Source organism: Myotis daubentonii, chromosome 6, assembly GCF_963259705.1.
Source record: "Myotis daubentonii chromosome 6, mMyoDau2.1, whole genome shotgun sequence".
NCBI lineage: Eukaryota > Metazoa > Chordata > Mammalia > Chiroptera > Vespertilionidae > Myotis > Myotis daubentonii.
This window is the reverse complement of record NC_081845.1, coordinates 32,303,897-32,324,407: the sequence shown is the minus strand read 5'-3', so window position 1 is coordinate 32,324,407 and position 20,511 is coordinate 32,303,897. Positions and strand designations below refer to the sequence as shown.

Below are 20,511 nucleotides of genomic sequence, written 5' to 3'. Positions count from 1 at the left end.
ACGGAGAGACCTAGCAGACAGAAACTTAATGAAGAGATCACACCAATAGGGACAAATCAAATCAAATCAAATCAAATCAAGGGCAATATATATCCAGTATTTAATCTCTGGTACAGGATACAAAAAGAACACATCAATCCTTCTGGGATAGTCCTACTGAAAATGTACTACTTGAATCCAATCATGAAGAAACATAAAAAAAAAAAACAACCAACAAATTGAAGTATATTCTATACAATAACTTATCTATGTAATATTTAAAATTTATCAATTATGAAAGTCAAGAAAAGGCTCAAAACCGTTCCAGATTGAGGAAGACCAAAGAAACATGACAACTAAATCTAATTTACATATAGATCCATTTGATAAAAGGCAAACCTTGGTGATACAGGAAAATGTAGTAGTGTAAGAAATATATATTGGAATATTTGGGGACGAATGGGCAGTAATTTAACAATTTCCTCTCAAATGGTTCAAAAAAAAATGTTTATACTATTCTTACCAAACTGAAAAACTAATATTAATTATTTTTACCATTTTCAATACTAGTCCCATTTTCCTCTGGATCTGACAGGTTTCTAAAATAATCACCTACTTTTGGGGTTGTTTTTTTTGGAGAACAAGGTTCCAGTGGGCTTGGGAGAGCACAAGATTTATGGAGAATTTTCAGAAGTACTACCAAGATTAGAGACTAGGCACTAACAGAAGGAAGAAAGAAAATATATTAAGGAAAAATGGAACCTATTACCATTTAGGCTATCCTCTGGACACATGTACAAATAGATCTGTAGCAAGTTTAAAATATGTGCTTTTCCAGAAAGATGCCTGCTACACAAAGCAGTGGTAAAGTATATCACAATATGTAGCTTCAAGAATTGTTACTTTTACCAGAAAGCAGAAGTCTAAAAGCCCATTCTGCCACAGTTAGATAAAATGTTTTAAATTTTACTGTTTAATTTCTACATTGTAATATTTCAGAATGTACCAATTTTTTAAAAAGTAGGTACTCCTATTTTAAAGGAAGCAATTAAATATTGGCAATATCTACAAATATATTTTTCAATATACTACCATTTTTAGAAAGCAGTTTCTTTAATATGATTTCCCTGAATTTGATGGGTAAGAATTTCTTAAGATGGGGTTAAAGAATGCAGAAAAATAAAGACATACAAATTCCTGAGCTCTACTCAAAACTCAATTCAGTTTTTAACAAAACCTGCAATAAAATCTACTTTTAGGTTTTGTAAATACTACTTGTGCAGAAAAGAGTTAATATAGTAGGCCTGACTCGGTTATCTCTAGATGTGTTGGCTTGTTGGCATCTGATCACTAAGCAAGCTTTTGAGTCAGCTCTTAACCACTTCCCAGACTGAAGAGTGGCACACTGTGCTTGAGTGGTCTGTACAAATAATGTAGTTTATGATGAATCCCTGCTTTCCTCGTGGGAGTCCATAATTTTGGTATGTGCTAAAGTAGAAGGTGCCTATGAACTGACTCCAATAAAAACTCTGGGCAACTGAACGCTGGAGCCTCGCTGGTAGAAAACATTTCAGACTTGTGATAACTCTTTGCTAGGGGAATAAACCATGTCACATGTGACCCCACTGGACCTTCAGATTTCACCCCATGTGCCTTCTGTTTACTTATTTTGCTTTGCATGATTTTGCTGAGTCCTGTGAGTTTTCCTAGTGAATCATCAAACCTGGGGTAATCTTCGGGTACCTCTACACTACTTTAATATATAAAATTCCTTCTGCAAAGTTCCAAGTATTTCAATGAATTGTTATATATACATTAACAACTTGTAAATTGATTTCTTTAACATGACAAAAGCTTAAAGTAAGCCCTATATGACTCACAAAATTATTTACTTTTTGAAGTACTATTAAAACAATATTCAAAAGATAATTTAACATTCATTTTCTCAAAGTTCAAATTAGCTATTTTAACCATAAGTATAGTTAATTTGAGATTTTATTACATGGTTGCTATATATTTTTCTGTATGTTTAATTATTTGTAATTCCAGCCAAATTAAACCCATCCTTTTCCTCATAAAGAAACAGAAAAACAAACCAAATGCATACACAAAAACAGTTTATTGTCCATCACAATTTAGGTAGTGTTTAAAGTGATACATTCTTACCATGTGGAGTGATTGTCTGTACAGGTTTAGTAGGGGACCTCACATTCCATATAGTCAAGGTGCCATCGGAATGACTGCAAATAAATTGTTTTCCTTCATGATGCCAAGCCACAGAGTGGATAGCCTATAGAAAAGGGGTGCACAATTCCATTTTTAAAAACAAAAATTTAAACATCAGGCTACTCATAATTGGTATTGCAATTAATTTTCAAATCTCAGAGGGAAGGCGGAGTTGGGTGGGTGGGAAGAGATAAAGAACTTAGTCAATGGGGATCAATGAGGGATTATATATGTAATACTTTCAACAATAAAAATTAAAAAAAATAAAGCAAATATAGAACAAAAATTTTTTTTATATATTTCTAAAACTGAAGACAATATGTTAACTTTACATTCCCATAGTAATTTAATTTTCTAGCAATACAAATGAGAATTTAGTATTGACACTATTTTGACTGTTTTTACTTTATTTACTCCCTAAACCAGCATAAGGAAGCTATAATAGTTATATATATATATATATATAAATAAAATTTTAAGTTCAGAAAAACAAAATGTATTTTTATACTTTCTTAGAATAAACTATACCTAAACAAATGACCAAGTAAGTAATCACAACCAATATTTCATGGAATAACTAGTTGCACTGACATAGAACAAATTTTTTAAATTAACTAAATTTCTAAGAAAATAAATTACTAGGTTTTATAATTAAGATCAATTAAAAATGCCTCAAGTTGACCTTTTAAACATGTTATTCATTTCTCACAGTAAGTACTGAAGCAATTTTTAAAATCTGCAGAGACCCTCTTTTGACTAGAAATTTATTTTTATAACTTTAAGGCACTTAAAAATTATCTTTACAATATTTTTATATAACCAAATATGTTTCCCTTCCATTTTTATGTCCTAATATTATTTAATTTTTTGCCTGTAAAAAATATTTTTATCACTCTTCTAGGTTCTTTAAATTACTTCTGTTCAGCTCAAGTTGATACACTACTGTTCTTAATATTCAATTGACTTTAAAAGCTTCCCTACTAGCCCTAGCTGGTTTGGCTCAGTGGATAGAGTGCTGGCCTGCGGACTGAGAGGTCCTGGGTTCAATTCCAGTCAAGGGCACATGCCCGGGCTGCGGGCTCGATCCCCAGTAGGGGGTGTGCAGGAGGCAGCCAATCAGTGATTCTCTCTCATCATTGATGTCTCTCCCTTTCTCTCTGAAATCAATAAAAATATATTTCTTTAAAAGTAAAGTATCTCTAAAAAATTCTAAATAAAACTTACAACAGTGATAAATTTATTCCAAAATACATATGAAATTCCACAAACCAAATCTTAAGATAAGCAATCTCTTAAAAATAAATCATTACTGTAACATATGAGTAGTGGTAAGAAGCTATTCACAAAGCTATTTAAATTTATTTTTTAAAGTGATAAGGGAAATACAAGATAGATCTACAGTGATGTCTGCAACCAATAAATTTTAAAAATTCTAATTATGTATATCCCATATAATAAAAGGCTAATATGTAAATTGACCGAACAGCGGAACAACCGGTCAGTATGATGTGCACAGACCACCAGGGGTCAGGCGCTCAATGCAGGAGCTGCCCCATGGTGGTCAGGCCGCCACAAGGGGAGCACTGCTCAGCCAGAAGCCAGGCTCACGGGGAGAAGGCCTAAGCCGTCAGTTGGACATCCCCTGAGGGCTACCAGACTGCGAGAAGGCACAGGCTGGGCTGAGGGACCCCCACCCCAAGCGCACTAATTTTGTGCAATGGGCCTCTAATATGTTAATATGTACATTTTCATAAACATATTATGTATAGAGGCCCTATGCACCAAATTCATGCATGGGTGGGGTCCTTAGGCCTGGCCGGCAGTCGTGGCCAATCAGGTTCCCTGCCTCCCGGCCTCCTTCTTCCCTCGCTGCCCTACACACTGCCACTGCGCAGTTCCTCGCTTACTGCCTCCTCCTTTACTCGCCACTGTGTGGTTCCCCGCCTCTCCATCTCCTCCTTCCCTCGCTGCCTACGTTGCTGCCACCCACCTCTGGTTCTCCGTCCCAGCCCGGGGCCCAGGAGGTTGGCTGGCAGGCCCGATCAGGTGATTGGGACCTGCTGGCTGGGAGAGGGGCCAACCGTCACCACTGTAGCTGGGCAGGAGGGCTGCGGGCCGATTGTCGCCTGCCACCTAGGGGAGGGACGGTGGGAGGGACCTGGGAGGTTGGCCACTGGCCCCGAGGAGGGATGTGACCATTGGCCACCCTGGGAAAGGGGCCATGTCCGCCGCCACCCACTCCCAGTTCCCCGTCCCAGCCCAGGAGCTCAGCCGGGGGAAGGGACTGGAAGGTTGGCCAGCAGGCCCCATCGGCAATCGGGACTTGCAGGCCTGGGCAGCTCCTGTGTTGAGCATCTTCCCCCTGGTGGTCAGTGAGTGTCATAGTGACTGGTCATTCTGGTCGTTCTGTCATAACGGTCGCTTAGGCTTTTATATAAATAGATGGAAAACTAATACTTTTAACTTGCCAAAGAAAACAAAATACATCTTTATTTAAAAGTACTTTTTATTTATTAAGACAGTAAATTATTAAACATTCCAAAATAAATACTAATTGCAGGGACAAGTGGTTCCCAATTATTCTGGATAACAATGAGAAAAATATTATAGAAAATACTCCACTAAAGAAAAAAACATAATGAACTTTATATGCAATAAACAAGAACAAGTTTTTCTATTATTTCCGCAGTTTTCTAAATACAAATCCAACTTATACATGAGCTCATTGTTTCTAATACTCTCGCTCTAGTGTCATTAGATATAATACTACATGTTACATATGTATGTACATAAGTATATGTGTAAGTTTTTATTATATACTAGAGGCCCGGTTCACAAAAATTTGTGCACTCGGGGGAAGGGGGAGTCCCTTAGCCTGGCCTGTGCCCTCTCGCAGTCTGGGACCCCTTGGGGAATGACCACCTGTTGGCTTAGGCCTGCTCTCCCGGGGGATTGGGCCTAAGATGGCAATCAGACATCCCTCTGGCAGCCCGGCAGCCCTCAGGGGATGTCCACTTGCCAGCGGGGAGCAGGCCTAAACTGCAGTCGGACATCCTTAGCGCTGCTGAGGAGGCAGGAGAGGCTCCCACCACCACCGCTGTACTGGCAGCCATCAGCCTGGCTTGTGGCTGAGCAGAGCTCCTCCCATGTGAGAGCGCCCTTACCACGGAGGGCAGCTCCTGCCCCTGGTGGTCAGTGTGTGTCATAGTGACCAGTCATTCCCAGTCCTTCTGCTGTTAGGGTCAGTTTGCATATTACCCTTTTACTATATAGGATAGAGGCCTGGTGCACAGGTGGGGGCCAGCTGGTTTGCCCTGAAGGGTGTCCCAGATCAGGGCAGGGGTCCCGCTTGGGTGCCTGGCCAGCCTGGATGAGAGGATGATGGCTGTTTGCAGCTGGTCACACCCCCTTCAGGATGGGAGTCCCCACTGGGGTGCCTAGCCAGTCTGGGTGAGGGGCTGAGGGCCGTTTTCAGGCTGGCGGGCGACTGAAGCTCCCAACCTCTCCTTTTGTTCTTTCTCTTTTTTTATTCTTGGATTTATTTACCTTCTATGGCTGTCACTGGAGCTGAGAGCCGGCTTTAGCTCTGAGGCCGGCTCCAGCTTGAGGCCTCAGCTTCTGAAAGCAGGTATCTGAGGTTTATTTACCTTCTATAATTGAAACACTGTTGCAACTCCAGCTCTGAGGCCCGGCTGGCTGAAAGCAGGTTTCTGGGGATTGTTTAGCTTCTATAATTGCAACATTGTTTCTTAGAGTGCAGCTCAGAGGCCGGCAGCGGCAGGCGGGGAACCTTGGCTTCCTCCATCACTGGAGCAAGCAAGCCTCCTGTTCGCTTCAGCTTCCTGGCTGCCGGCCGCCATCTTGGTTGGCAGTTAATTTGCATATTGCCCTGATTAGCCAATGGGAAGCGTGTCGGAGGTATGGTTAATTACCATGTTTGTCTATTATTAGAGATGATTAGTTTAATTTTTTTTTAATCCTCACTTGAGGATATTTTTCCATTGATTTTTAGAGAGAGAGTGGAAGAGACAGGGAAAGACAGAGAGAAAAATATCCATGTGAGAGAAACACAACAACTGGTTGCCTCCTGCACATGCCCTGACCAGGGCCCGGGGCCGGGCAGGAGCCTACAAGTGAGGTGCATGTACTTGACCAGAATTGAACCTGGGACCCTTGGGTCTGCAGGCCAACACTCTATCCACTGAGCAACCAGCTAGGCATCTTTTAAATTATTTTAATTTTTGCTAATCCTCAATCCAGGATATTTTTTCCATTGATTTTTTTAGAAGAGAGAGAGGAGAGGGAGGGAGGGCTGGAAAGAGGAGGAGAAGAGAGAGAGAGAGAGAGAGAGAGAGAGAGAGAGAGAGAGAGAGAAAGAGAAAGAGAGAGACATTGATGTGAGAGAGACACATCAATTGGCTGCCTCCTGCATGGGCCCCTTACTGGGACTGGGGATCAAATCTGCAACCCAGGTACATGCCCTTGACCTGGAATCAAGCCCTCAACCCTTTGGTCTGGGAATTGACACTCTAACCATTTAGCAACACTGTCCAGGGGTTATTATATATTCTTATGTAGTATATATATAGCATTTTATGTATGTATGTATGTTTATGTGTATAATAAATGCCACATAAATTATCTATATATATATATAAGTTAAGCAACTGGACCGGTCGCTATGACTCGCATTGCGGTGGCCAAGCAGCCCGATCACCCCCCAACCTTCCGCAGCCCCTCCCCGAGGCCGGCCCAGCCCTTGATCAACTCCTACAACCCCGATCAAGGGCAGGGCCGGCCAACCTCCCATGGCCCCTCCCCCTGGCCGGCCTGGCCCCAATCAGCTTTCCCACCCGATCTGGGGCTGGCCGGTTGGCCAACCTCCTGCATCCCCTCCCCCGTGCTGGCCCAGCCCCAATCGGCCCCCATTCGGGGCAGGCGGCCAGACCCCACCCGTGCATGAATTCGTGCATCGCGCCCTAGTATATGTATAAATCATACAATTATACCTTTTCATTAGTGTTCTTAGGAAAATGAAGTAGTAATTTGTGTTAACAAAATAGAAATAACAAATCTCATTAACCAAATCTGTCACATGCTCAGAATTAAAAGATTAATTTGGAGCAAATCTGAATAATTCATTGGAGAAGATATGAGATATAAAGTAAAAAGGATTACGTGGGGTTGAAAAATTTTGTGTGTAAGTTGGCTTTTTTTTTTCTTTTCTCCAAGAGAATATAAAATTTCCAGGAGATTCTAAACAGGTAACTTGATTTTTAAAAAATAACATAGAAAACTAGAGATAGAAATGATTAAGAGAAATGGGTAAGGAAAGAGCTCAAGGGCAGAATAAATAGAAAGGAGAAGAGCAAATAAATGAGAGATGTTCAAAAGTTGTTGGAAAAGATGAATTCAGGGTAGAGGGCAAAAAATGGAGAGAAGGAGGTAAGATGATATAGCTATTGGAATAAGCCACAAAGGAGCAGTATATAAAATTCCAAAAGTTCTTTAAAATATGTACTAACAAAAAAACAAAATCTTAACTATAAAAACGCTCATGAAGCAGTTAATATATTAAGAACCTCAGTTTTTTATCCTTCATAATATTTAAAAAAAAAAAAAGAACTCTCTACTCTGAGACATTCTTTAGAAAGTAATATCTAATTATTAGGCTTGATAAAAGTAGTACATATGATGCTTTCTCCTATTCATATAAAATAAGAGGGCATCTTGAAAAATAATATTCTAGAAAGAGAACTGGCTATTTATCAAATTTTACACTCACTAACTCAAAATAAAGGCAAAATTAAATAAATTCCCTACATGCTGGTTTTGAAAATTAATCAGTATTATTAGAATCACTTAACACTAAAAGTTTTATACATCGTGGTATAGCTGCTCTTACATTATATATATATACTGATTAACATTTTAGCAGACTTACACAAAAAACAATTTCTGTTCTCCTAGAAAATAAATTTATTCAATATTCAATTCAAAAGCAACATTGATTCCAAGTGTTAATCATATACTGTAGCTAAAACCCTTAGAAAAATATGAACAAAATGATAAAATAAAAAGAATTAATTTTATTATGTAGACTGATTTCAATACTGAAAAAGGTCTAGTTTTGTTTATTATTCTCACATAATCAAATAACAAGGTAAGTCCTTAGAGCACTGAATGAATTATTTCTTGAATCTACGAATAATCCATTAAATTGTATAGTTTTGGCCCTAGCATCTTAACTTTTAAACATTTCAATATTAGTTCCACTACAGATGGGAGACAGCAGTAATACTGTATAATTGAACATGATAATTATGGAAAAATACATTTTGTAAGATAGTTGATAAATTACATATTGAATATTAAGTGATTTACAGTTTTTTTCTCTATTAAGATTTTAAACAGGCACGAATTACCACTCTGCAGTAATATATCTAGACCTTGAATGTCACTGACTTCTAATATCACACAAACTAACATTCCATCGGATAGAAGAGCAACAGCATTATCTATAAAGTAATCTTGCTAAAAGTGAAAAATGAACCTGAGTTTAATCAAGTCTCAGTAAACTATCCAATTTATAGGATATATGAGGGTTAAAAATAGGTTAAACACAATAGCATGCAGCCAGAAAAATCCATTCTTTGGGAGACTATCTTCAACAAATGGCAAAAAAAGAAGAAATAAGGTAAGGAAGTAAAAAAAGAGAAGAGAGCCCTAGCTGGTTTGGCTCAGTGGATAGAGCACTGGCCTGTGGACTGGAGGATCCCAGGTCCGATTCCAGTCAAGGGCACATGCCCAGGTTGTGGGCTCCATCCCCAGTAGGGGGCGTGAAGGAGGCAGCGATCAATGATTCTCTCACATCACTGATGTTTCTATTTCTCTCTCCCTCTCCCTTCATCTCTGAAATCAATAAATATATTAAAAAAAAAAAAAGAGGGAGGAGAGGTCTACAGTTTAAAAGAGACTTAAAAGAATTACTTTTATTATGTAGACTTTGATTTCAATACTGAAAAAGTCTAGTTTTGTTTATTATTCTCCCATAAATAATAAGGTAAGTGCTTAGAGCACTGAATGAATGATCGATCTATATTTGGGTCTTAAAACAAGCAACAATAAATGTCTACAGCAAGCATGTCAAACAGCCCAGCCAATATAACAGTATGTAAGAAACGTTTTAATAAAAATTTCATAAGTTAGTTTTTACAGTATTCTGTTATACATAATCTATATATATAAAAGCCTAAGCAACTGTCCGACTGGTAACTATGATGTGCACTGACCACCAGGGGGTAGACGCTCAATGCAGGAGCTTCCGAGCTGCGGTTAATTGGTAGCTGCAGTTCTTGGGTGATGCACCCGGAACCAGAGAAGAGGGAGCCCGATTCTGGGGTGTGTCACCCGTGAACCGCCCTCTCACAATCCAGGACCCCTCGGGGGATGTGGGAGAGCTGGTTTCGGCCCAATCCCCATAGGCCAGGCCGAGAGACCCCACCAGTGCACAAATCCCTGCACTGGGCCTCTAGTATTAATAACAAACTACGAAGTTCACTAATGACTGATTACTATAATCGTATTGCATTCATTTCCCTTATGCGTCTTACACGCAGGCGCACCATTTCTCTCCACTAATACTAGCAGCGAATATTTTTGCAGCTGATTGCAATGTCGTTAGTCTTGTACTGACTTGTTTGGTGTGCGCAACAGGAAATATTTTGCTTTTGGAGAACAAGAAAAATAGGTTTATTTGCATTACGCTTATTAATTTATGCAGTTATTCAGTGTCTGGTAAGTTAATGTTCAAGAAAAAAATATTAATTTTTATTAAAATGTTCTATTATTTTATATTAACGATTACTCATTTATTTCAGCCCTTTGTATTCAGCATGTCTCTATAGAAATAAACCTACGTTTCTATGAAAATTGAAGCTTTTGCCCTAGCCAATTTGGCTCAGTGGATAGTGTCGGCCTGCGGACTGAAAGGTTCCAGGTTCAATTCTGGCAAAGAGCACATGCCTGGGTTGCCGGCTTGATCCCTAGTGGAAGGCATGCAGGAGGCAGCTAATCAATGATTCTCTCTCATCATTAATGATTCTCTCTCTCTTCCTCTCCCTTCCTCTCTGAAATCACTAAGAATATATTTAAAACAAAAATTGAAGCTTTTGTTTTTTTGCAACCCACATAAACTTAAATCTTGTTTATTTGGCTGGTGTTAGCCTTTGAGTTTGACATGCTTGTTCTACAGCATATTACAATCATTTGTATAAGATAAAAATACAGTTTATTAATTGGCTTGTAAATGTATAGAATAACTCTGCAAAAATACATGAAAAATTGGTAACACTAGTACCTGGGGTAAGAGAATTGAATGGCCAGATGACAGGGGTGGGAAAGAGATTTTTTTTTTTATATCTTTTGAGCTATGTGAATATATTATCTATTATAGAAAAAAAATGTGGTGTGTTTTATTGCAGTTATAAAGATTGCCTAAACTAAAATCAGCAAGTTCTTAGAAAAGCTGCTCTGAACTAGAGAAATGACAACATCTTTTGATTTAAAAAAATGTTATTACCTCATCATATGTGTATCTGTAGTCGCCTTTTTTTGATTTGAGGTCCCATAAAACTACTGTTCCAGATTCAAAGCCAATCAAAAGCTGTAATAAAAGAAAATGCCACATTACCTAGGAGTGGTAGTAATCATATGAAGCATTTATTTTCTGACAAGAAAGATAACAATTATCATTAATATGCATCCAATATAAAATTATAATATAATTAAACATCTGCATTGTTAATTACTAATCACATAGATCACAAATGAGAATACTATATTTCATATTTATATGCATTTTATGATTAGGGACTCAATATATATCATACAAGTTCTCTGAGAAAGAAAACTACCATTTTGAAGTCCTCAGTGTACATTTTAATTACTATAATAAATTAGCAATACAAGTTAACATTTGTATGTGCTTTAAAGTTCACAAACTTTCGTAATTCAACATATTATCAGGTAATCTCATTTATTTATCTACATATTAATTAGTTCTAAATTATATCCAGCCTAGATCCTTCTCATGAGATTTAGACTCATAATTCCAGTGGCCACATCTCCACTTATCTACTCAAGACGAACCTCAAAGTAAATGTGTCCAAAGTGAATTCATTATTTTCTTCCCTATCTTCCTCTGGTATTCTCTGGTTGCAGTGTCTCTCTCACCATTTTTTATCTCAACATTCATTAAGTTGCTCAGACAAAAATCTTGGGGTCATGTTAACTCTGGTTCCCCCAACCCCCATCAGGTAAAATCATCAAATAATTTTAAAATTACATTCTATCATCTCTCTAACTTACTTTCCTCCACCTCCAATACCTTACTCCAAGACACAAAATCTCTGGGATGATCACTTTATAATGTATATAAATGTAGAATTACTACGTTGTACACCTGAAACTAAGTGGATATAATGCTGTATATCAACTATAACTAGAAAATAAGATACAAAGATCTCTTTTCTGGTCTCTTACTCTACCTGATTCCAAGTCTTGCCCCATTCCATATTGTAGTTAGAGTAATAGTTCTAAAATGCAAACCTGATCATGTCATATGTGCTTTTATTTAAAGCTTTTTTAGGATAAAGTCCAAACTAAATATGACTTACAAGATTCATCATGGTCTGTCTTCTGCTTACCTCTCCAGCTTTATCCATTACCACACACTTAGTACCCAATACACTCCAGACCATCTTTTAGCTCATGCTCTCTCTTACCCTGGAGCCTTTGCACATGTTGTCTTTCTACCTGGGCCACTCTACTTGAATGTCATGTTCTGCCAGACTAATCCTACTAACTCTTCAGATATACTCTGAGCTATCACTCACTTCCTCTGTGAAGCCTTCCTTGACCTACCAAATGTAAGTCAATGCCTTTCCTATGTGCTCCAACAGTACTCTGTGCTATTTTTAATCTGAAGGGTCACCACACAATATAATAATGGCCCTTGTCTTATCTGAATTCTCTTTCAGATAATGACACTGGTCTATTTAAGGAAGGATTGATTTTATCTTATTCACCACTGTACTTCGTATGTAAGACACAGGGACTGATCCATTGTAGATACTTAATAAATCTTCGTGAATGAATAAATTTCAGAATGGAATGCATGTTCTTGCCTTATAAACTGTCTGCTGCTTATCCAACTTCTGCTGTCCACCTAGTACAGTGATGGCGAACCTTTTGAGCTCGGCGTGTCAGCATTTTGAAAAACTCTAACTTAACTCTGGTGCCGTGTCACATATAGAAATTTTTTGATATTTGCAACCATAGTAAAACAAATACTTATATTTTTGATATTTATTTTATATATTTAAATGCCATTTAACAAAGAAAAATCAACCAAAAAAATGAGTTTGCGTGTCACAGGTTTGCCATCACTGACTTAGTATTTTCCAAATTTCAGTATTCCCTCTGCTTAAAGCTCCTCCCCCTTTTATAGAATGTTCTACTCATTTTTAAGTATCAGTTTAGTTGCTTCCTTGGGTAAGCCTACCCAATTCCTCTAGAAAAACAGAGATGCCAACAACTCCTATACTAGTACATGCATTTCATCTATATGTCTCTAATAGCGGCCTAATACATGTTAGACACTCAACTAGTTGTTTAATGAATGCATAAGTAATTAGTAGGTAGTTGATAACCATTCATGTAATCTGAGATATGAACAAAGTTTGGGGAAGAACCAGTAATTTTAATGAAATAGCAATTTAGTAGATTTCAGTCTACAGTGCATTTGTAGGAGCCAGTCATTGAGGCTAACAAAAGAGGTTTTCCCACCATGGTAGGGAGTACAGTTAATTTCTGTAACCCAAACATTTTACACACACACACACACTTTCTAGGAAAAACTAGTATTTGTTTCCTTTACCTTTTCCTAGTCCTTCCAAATATCTTGGATATGTGATTATGTCACTTTCTGATGGGGGAAGAAAACTTCAGAAATAAAAAGAGACGAAAAAAGATAAAACTTAAGAATTGATGTACAGTGTAAACAGCACTCGATTGTTCAGCACTAAGCTCTCAGATGTGCCATTTAGTAGATGTGCCATGTAACTTTAATAATGTTGCCCCTCCACATCTTAGAAGCATAAAAGGGTTATAATAAACTTTAACCCTTTGAGTCAGATCTAACATCCTAAGAAACTAAGAAATCTGTGCCAACCGGTTAGACTTTAATCCCCATCATTTCCTAAGTATTAAAAAATAGAGGGGCTAAAAGTAAAGTACTTAACACGTTAAGCGCCCAGTCAGTCACTGGTGACTGACACTATACTTTCTGTCTGGAAGACAATAAGGCTAGGCGCTTAACATGTTAAAATTGCTTGGAAGATTCTTTCAATGCTTATTCCTACTAAAATATTTTATAATTCAGAGATGTTAAGTAATTTATGTAGTGTTGACTAGTTTCCTTTTAATTATTCTATATAATAAAAGCCTAACATGCTAAGTGTCCGGTTGACCAGTCAGCCATTCAACCAATCAAAGCGTAATAAGCTAATGATATGCTAAGGCCGCTCAACCGCTCACTATGATGTGCACTGACCACCAGGGGGCAGACGGTAGACCGGTCGACCAGTTGCTATAACATGCACTGACCACCAGGGGGCAGATACTCCAACCGGTAGGTTAGCTTGCTGCTGGGGTCTGGCTGATCGGGACTGAGCAAGACAGGCTGGACATGCTCTGGAGCACTCCCGTGGTCCCTCCCCAGCTGGCCAACTTCCCGCGTTTCTACCCAGCCCCGATAGGCACTAGTGGGGTCCCTTGGCCTGGCCTGTGCCCTCTCAGAATTGGGGACCCTTCGGGGGATGTCAGAGAGCAGTTTTTGGCCTGATCCCACAAGCCAGGCCAAGGGACCCCACTGGTGCACTAATTCATGCATGGGGCCTCTAGTTCTCTCATAAAAAGCATCGGGGCATATACTGACCATGCATACAGCTCTCTATATCAATAACTGATCTATATCTTACAGAGAAAATACAGTACAATGGAGAGGACTCTGGTGTTGAAATCAGAGAAATCAGTGTTCAAAATCCCAGCTCCACCAATATCTAACTTTGTATCTCTTGACCACATAATACCTTAAAATTTCTGCCTGATCATCTGTAAAACAAGGAAGATATCTCACTAAAATTTGGTGGGAGGATCAAATGAAACAGTGTATATAATGTGTCAGCACAGTGCCTGACACAAAGTAAAATTCAATAAATGGCAGTCAATATAATCTATTCTAGCATCTTAATATTTCAAAAATGTTGAATGAGATTAGCTCCGGGAACTAAGGAGAATTAATATAATGCAAGTTTCAAAAAGTGAGGATGATATACACAGTTATACATAATTTATTTTCGCAATGAATTAAGATTATATTGAGCAGTTACTATTTACACTATATTTTGAGCATATGTGAAATATAAATCTGCATAAATATTATCTCTGTGTTCACAAAGTTTTCTTGAGTTCACATATACACACATTTATAATCCAAGGCAATATGTGGTAAATACTGTAAAGCTTACACAAATAAGGTGCTAGCGAATTTAGAAGTGGGAGAAAGCATTTCTTTCAGAATTATCTGGGAAAATATCATGAAAAAAATTATCTAATCTGATACTTAAAATGAGGGTAGGAACCAGCCAGCGTTGCTCAGTGGTTGAGCATTGATCCACAAACCGAGAGGTGGCCTGTTGGATTCCTATTCAGGGCACATGCCTCAGTTGCAGGCTTAATCCTTAGAGGGGTACGTGCATGAGGAGGCCAACTGATGATGTCTCTTATTGATGTTTCCATCTCTCCCTCTCCCTTCCTCTCTCTCTAAAAATCATTGATAATTAAAAAAAAAAATGTTTTTAAATGAGGGTAGGAATTCATTGGAGAGAGAATATCATTAAATAGAACTACCTAAAAGAATTCCAAACAGAGAGACTCACATAAACAAAGCATGGAGACAGCAAAGAGCACTCACAAATGAGAAACAATAATTATTTGCTTCAGTATAGCATTCCGGTAAAGATGTTCTGAAAGATAATGAAGCCCAAAGCTACCGTTAAAGAAACTCTTTTTGTTAGATTCTGTAGAACCACTGAAAGCTTTTGAACAGAAGAGTAGTAAGATTAAAATGGCACTCTAGGAAGAATGATCACGAAATGATTCAAGAATGAGTTAGAATGCCTTTAACTACCTTGGTCCTAATGATACGTAATAAAAAAGAGAAACTGCAAAAGAAGGATTTAAATGATTTAGTGACCAATTCAAAGTAGAAGAAAGGAAAGTTTTCAATTCTCCCACCCTGCCTCTCACCCAAAGGCTTGCCTTTCAAACAAGTATCTGTACAAAAGAAAATAAAGTGAAGATACAGGTTACTGTAACGTGCTTCATGTAGTTTCTCTCAAAACATACAATCCTATCTAATAAAAGAGAAACATGGTAATTAGCGTACGACCGCTACCCTTCCCATTGGCTAATCAGGGCAATATGCAAATTAACTGCCAGTCAAGATGGCGCCGGCAGTGAGGCAGCTTGAAACTAACATGAGGCTTGCTTGCTTCAGTGACGGAGGACTCCAACCTTCCCTGCCTGCCGCTGCAGGTCTCTGAGCTGCAACTCTAAGCAACTATGTAACAAATATAGAAGCTAAACAAAACCCCAGAAACCTGCTTTAGTCCGCCGCCGGGCTTCAGCCAGCAGGATCGCAACACTGTAAGCAAAGGCCAGAAACCTACTTTCAGCAGCGGAGGCCTAAGAGCTGGAGCCAAGCCTCAAAGCTAAAGCTGGCCCAGAATAAAAAAAAAGAAAAAAAGGAGCAGTTGGGAGCTTCAGTCACCCCCAGCCTGAAAACAGCCATCATCCCCTCACCCAGGCTGGCCAGGCACCCCAGTGGGGACCCCCACCCTGATCCAGGACACCCTTCAGGGCAAACCAGCCAGCACCCACCCGTGCACCAGGCTTCTACTCTATATAGTAAAAGGGTAATATGCCTCCCGGCACCGGGATCAGCAGAGCCGCGAGGCCTCCCGGCACCGGGATCAGCAGAGCCGCGAGGCCTCCCGGCACCGGGATCAGCGTGACGGGGGCAGCGCCCAAACCCCCTGATCGCCCTGCGGCAATGTGTGTGACAGGGGGCGGGGCCACAACCTCCCTATCCACCCTGCGCTGTTCCTGACAGGGGAAGGCGCCCCAACCCCCTGATCAGCCCTGCTCTGTGCCTGATAGGGGGGAGCTCCCCAACCCCCTGATCACCCTGCGGCTCTGTGTGTGACAGGGTGCAGCGCCCCAACCCCCTAATCGGCCCTGCTCTGTGTGTGACAGGGTGCGGCGCCCCAACCCCCCCCCGCCCCCCACCGGGCCCTGCTCTGTGTGTGACGGGGTAGAGCCATAACCTCCCCATCAGCCCTGCCCTGAGTGTGACAGTGGCGGCGCCCCAACCCCGATTGGCCCTGCTCTGTGGGTGATAGAGGGCGGCGCCGCAACCCCCTGATGGGCCCTGCTCTGTGCGTGACAGGGTACGGAGCTCCAACCCCCCTGATGGGCCCTGCTCTGTGAGTGACAGGGGGCAGTGCCCCAACCCCCTGATTGGCCCTTCTCTGTGGGTGACAGGGGGTGGCGCTGCAACCTCCCCATCGACCCTGCCTTGAATGTGACAGGGGACGGTGCCCCAACCCCCCAATCGGCCCTACCCTGAGCGTGACTGAGGGTGGCATCACAACCTCCCCATCGCCCTGCTCTGTGTATGACAGGGGGCGGCGCCCCAACTCCCCAATCGGCCCTGCTCTGAGCCCAACCAGGGGCTGCACCTAGGGATTGGGCCTGCCCTCTGCCACCCGGGAGCAGGCCTAAGCCAGCAGGTCGTTATCTCCCGAGGGGTCCCAGACTGCGAGAGGGCACAGGCCAGGCTGAGGGACCTCCCCCCCCCCCCCCGATTGCACAAATTTTTGTGCACCGGGCCTCTAGTTTTATATATAAATATAAGCTAACTCCAAATAATACAGCTACCCTTTGTTTTCCCAGTGACAAATAAGAGAACAGTGTTAAACAACTATAGGCTTGACCACTCCCACTAATTGAGGAAAGTAAAAACCTGGGAAAAGTTCTTCACAAAATTTCTAAATTACATTTCACTGATTTCTGACAGTGACAAATTTCCTGGTATTTTACATAGGTTAACATCATAAATTTATATACCCAGACATTCTATCTTTAAATAGAACTACCTGAAAGATTGGTTGGATTAGGAAGTAGAAATTTATGGAAAAGAAATTTTTATTATCTTTATATATATTTAACAAAACTAAATTAACAATAGCTAGATACTGCTTGCATAAAACTGGCTTCTGAGTATAAAAACTTAAATAATTTTTTTAAAAATTTCTACATTATTAATCTAAGCTATTTTTTTTCTTCTCACAATTTTTTTTTCATTTGGAAAGTATAGTCAATTGAAATTTCTTTCTTTTTTTTTTCTTTATTGATTAAGGTATTACATATGAGTCCTTATCCCCCCATTGCCCACGCACCCCTCACTCGTGCCCTCACCCCAAAGCAATCTATAGATTAAATGCACTCCGCATTAAAATACCAATGGCATATTTCACAGACCTAGAACGAACTCTCCAAAAATTCATCTGGAATAAAAAAAGGCCCCGAATAGCTACAGCAATCCTGAGGAAGAAGAACAAAGTGGGAGGTATCTCATATACCAGATATCAAGCTGTATTACAAAGACACTGTCTCAAAACTGCCTGGTACTGGCACAAGTACAGACATATAGATTAATGGAATCCACCCAAACCACTATGCTCAATTAATATTTGACAGAGGGAAGAACATACAATGGAATCAAGGCAGTCTCTTCAATAAATGGTGTTGGGAAAATTGGACAGATACGTGCAAAAAAATGAAACTAGACCACCAACTTACACCACACACAAAAATAAACTCAAAATGGATAAAGGACTTAAACATAAGACAGGAAACCATAAGAATCTTAGAGGAAGCCACAGGCAGCAAAATCTCAGACATATGCCGAAGCAATATCTTCACCGATATAGCAACTAGGGCAGTGATGGGGAACCTTTTGAGCTCGGCGTGTCAGCATTTTGAAAAACCCTAACTTAACTCTGTGCCGTGTCACATATAGAAATTTTTTGATATTTGCAACCATAATAAAACAAAGACTTATATTTTTGATATTTATTTTATATATTTAAATGCCATTTAACAAAGAAAAATCAACCAAAAAAATGAGTTCTCATGTCAAAGGTTCGCCATCACTGCCCTAGGGCAATGGAAACTAAAGAGAAAATAAACAAATGGGACTACATCAAAATAAAAAGCTTCTGCACAGCAAAAGAAACCATCAATAAAACAAGAAAGCCCAATGCATGGGAGAACATATTTACCAATGTTATCTCCAATAAGGGTTTAATCTCCAACAATTACAGGGAATGTATACAACTTAACAAAAGGAAGATAAACAACCCAATCAAAAAATAGGCAATGGATGCTTTTCTAAAGAAGACCAAGAGACATATGAAAACATGCTCAAAGTCATGAATCATACGAGAGATGCAAATCAAAACTACGAGGTACCATCTCACACCTGTCAAAATGGCTATCATCAACAAATCAACAAACAAGTGCTGGAGAGGATGCGGAGAAAAAGGAACCCTCGTGCACTGCTGGTGGGAATGCAGACTGGTGCAGCCACTGTGGAAAACAGTATGGAGTTTCCTCAAAAAACTAAAAATAGAACTCCCATTTGACCCAGTGATCCCACTTCTAGGAATATAATCCAAGAAACTAGAAATACCAATCAGAAAGGCTATATGCACCCCTATGATCATAGCAGCACAATTTACAATAGCTAAGATTTGGAAACAGCCTAAGTGCCCATCAGCAGATGAGTAGATTAAACAACTGTGGTGCATCTACACAATGGAATACTATGCTGCTATAAAAAGGAACTCCTAACATTTCCAACAGCATGGATGGAACTGGAGAGCATTATGCTAAGCGAAATAAATCAGTTGGAGAAATATAAATATCACATGATCTTACTCATTTGTGGAATATAATGAACAACATAAACTGATGGACAAAAAGAGAACCAGAGACAGAGAATCATTGATCAGACCATCAAACCTCAGAGGGAAGGTAGAGGAGGGTGTGGTGAAGGGGGAGAGATCAACCACAGACTATTTATAAAGAAAAATTTAGGGAAGATAAGATATAGAAACAACTCTAACATGTGATTTTATAGTAACTGCTACAAAAACTGTATAACTAAAGTGCTAAAAAGAATTCAAAACCAAAAGAAAACAGTTTTTGTGAGGATTATGAGAAAATCTGGGAAAATATTTTAAATGAGCAAAAAATAAGTTAATAACCTTTAATTGCTTCTATTAAACTTGTTTTAGGATTCTTTTGTTGTTGTTCTTTAAAATTATAAATTATTCCAATTCTTTCACTTGCTGTTCATAATGTACAAACAAGGGATATAACCTTTGTTAGTAATCTCAACTTTGCAAGGTGTGTCTTGAATAGTTTGCATATTAAAAATATACCAAAATTCATACATTTAGGTTAATAAATATATATTTTAGAAAAAATTCTACCTTTCCTTCATCCATTGGATTATCACTTATATGGACAATAGGTCCTGGGTGAGACTTAGATGACCTAGAAAAAGAAAAAGTTAGTAAGATTTTTTTGTGTCAGCTAAAATTTTCAATACAATTATATATTCATCACAATAAGAATAATGAATGAAAAATAAAGATATATTTATAAAAGATATAAATGTTTCAGTAAGTGATCAATAACAGATATTTAGCTCTTGATATGAATCGAAATAGAAATCAGAAAAAACAGTGACTGTTAAGTTGATATAAGTAAGAAAAATTTACAATTAATTAATTTGGATAAACATAAGTACTTTGGGTATAGAAAAGAATCTTCAATTTAGTATTATAGCACAAAAAATCTATTCTCATGGTAGAATTCTCAGAGCTAATATTTTTAAATAAAGCAGCATCTAAAATATTGCAATCTTATTTTACTTAAATCTAGCCTCCAATTAGGGCATCTTATCCAGTTCCATAGTTAGACGAAAAGTAGGAAAAATTATATTATCTTAAAAAACAAATCAACAAAAGTAATGCCACCTATACTTGCTCAGAAAAAATAAGTCATGCAGATAAAAATGTAGCTGAACTGAGGCCTATACTGTATGAATAA

The 20,511-nt window shown here is 39.1% G+C and overlaps 1 protein-coding gene across 12 annotated transcripts in view; it reads right to left on the bottom strand.

The window, feature by feature from the left end:
- Positions 1-20,511, bottom strand: part of STXBP5 (syntaxin binding protein 5) — a 165,554-nt gene that overhangs the window by 101,873 nt on the left and 43,170 nt on the right. For 11 of the 12 annotated variants that reach the window (XM_059700628.1, XM_059700630.1, XM_059700619.1 and 8 more), the window contains exons 6-8: positions 19,890-19,953; positions 10,787-10,870; positions 2,146-2,269 (exon numbers count right to left, since the gene is read on the bottom strand). In XM_059700628.1, the coding sequence (XP_059556611.1) occupies positions 2,146-2,269; positions 10,787-10,870; positions 19,890-19,953 (272 nt within the window). The remainder of the gene's footprint in view (positions 1-2,145; positions 2,270-10,786; positions 10,871-19,889; positions 19,954-20,511) is intronic. The other variant, XM_059700623.1, reaches the window with a different exon arrangement.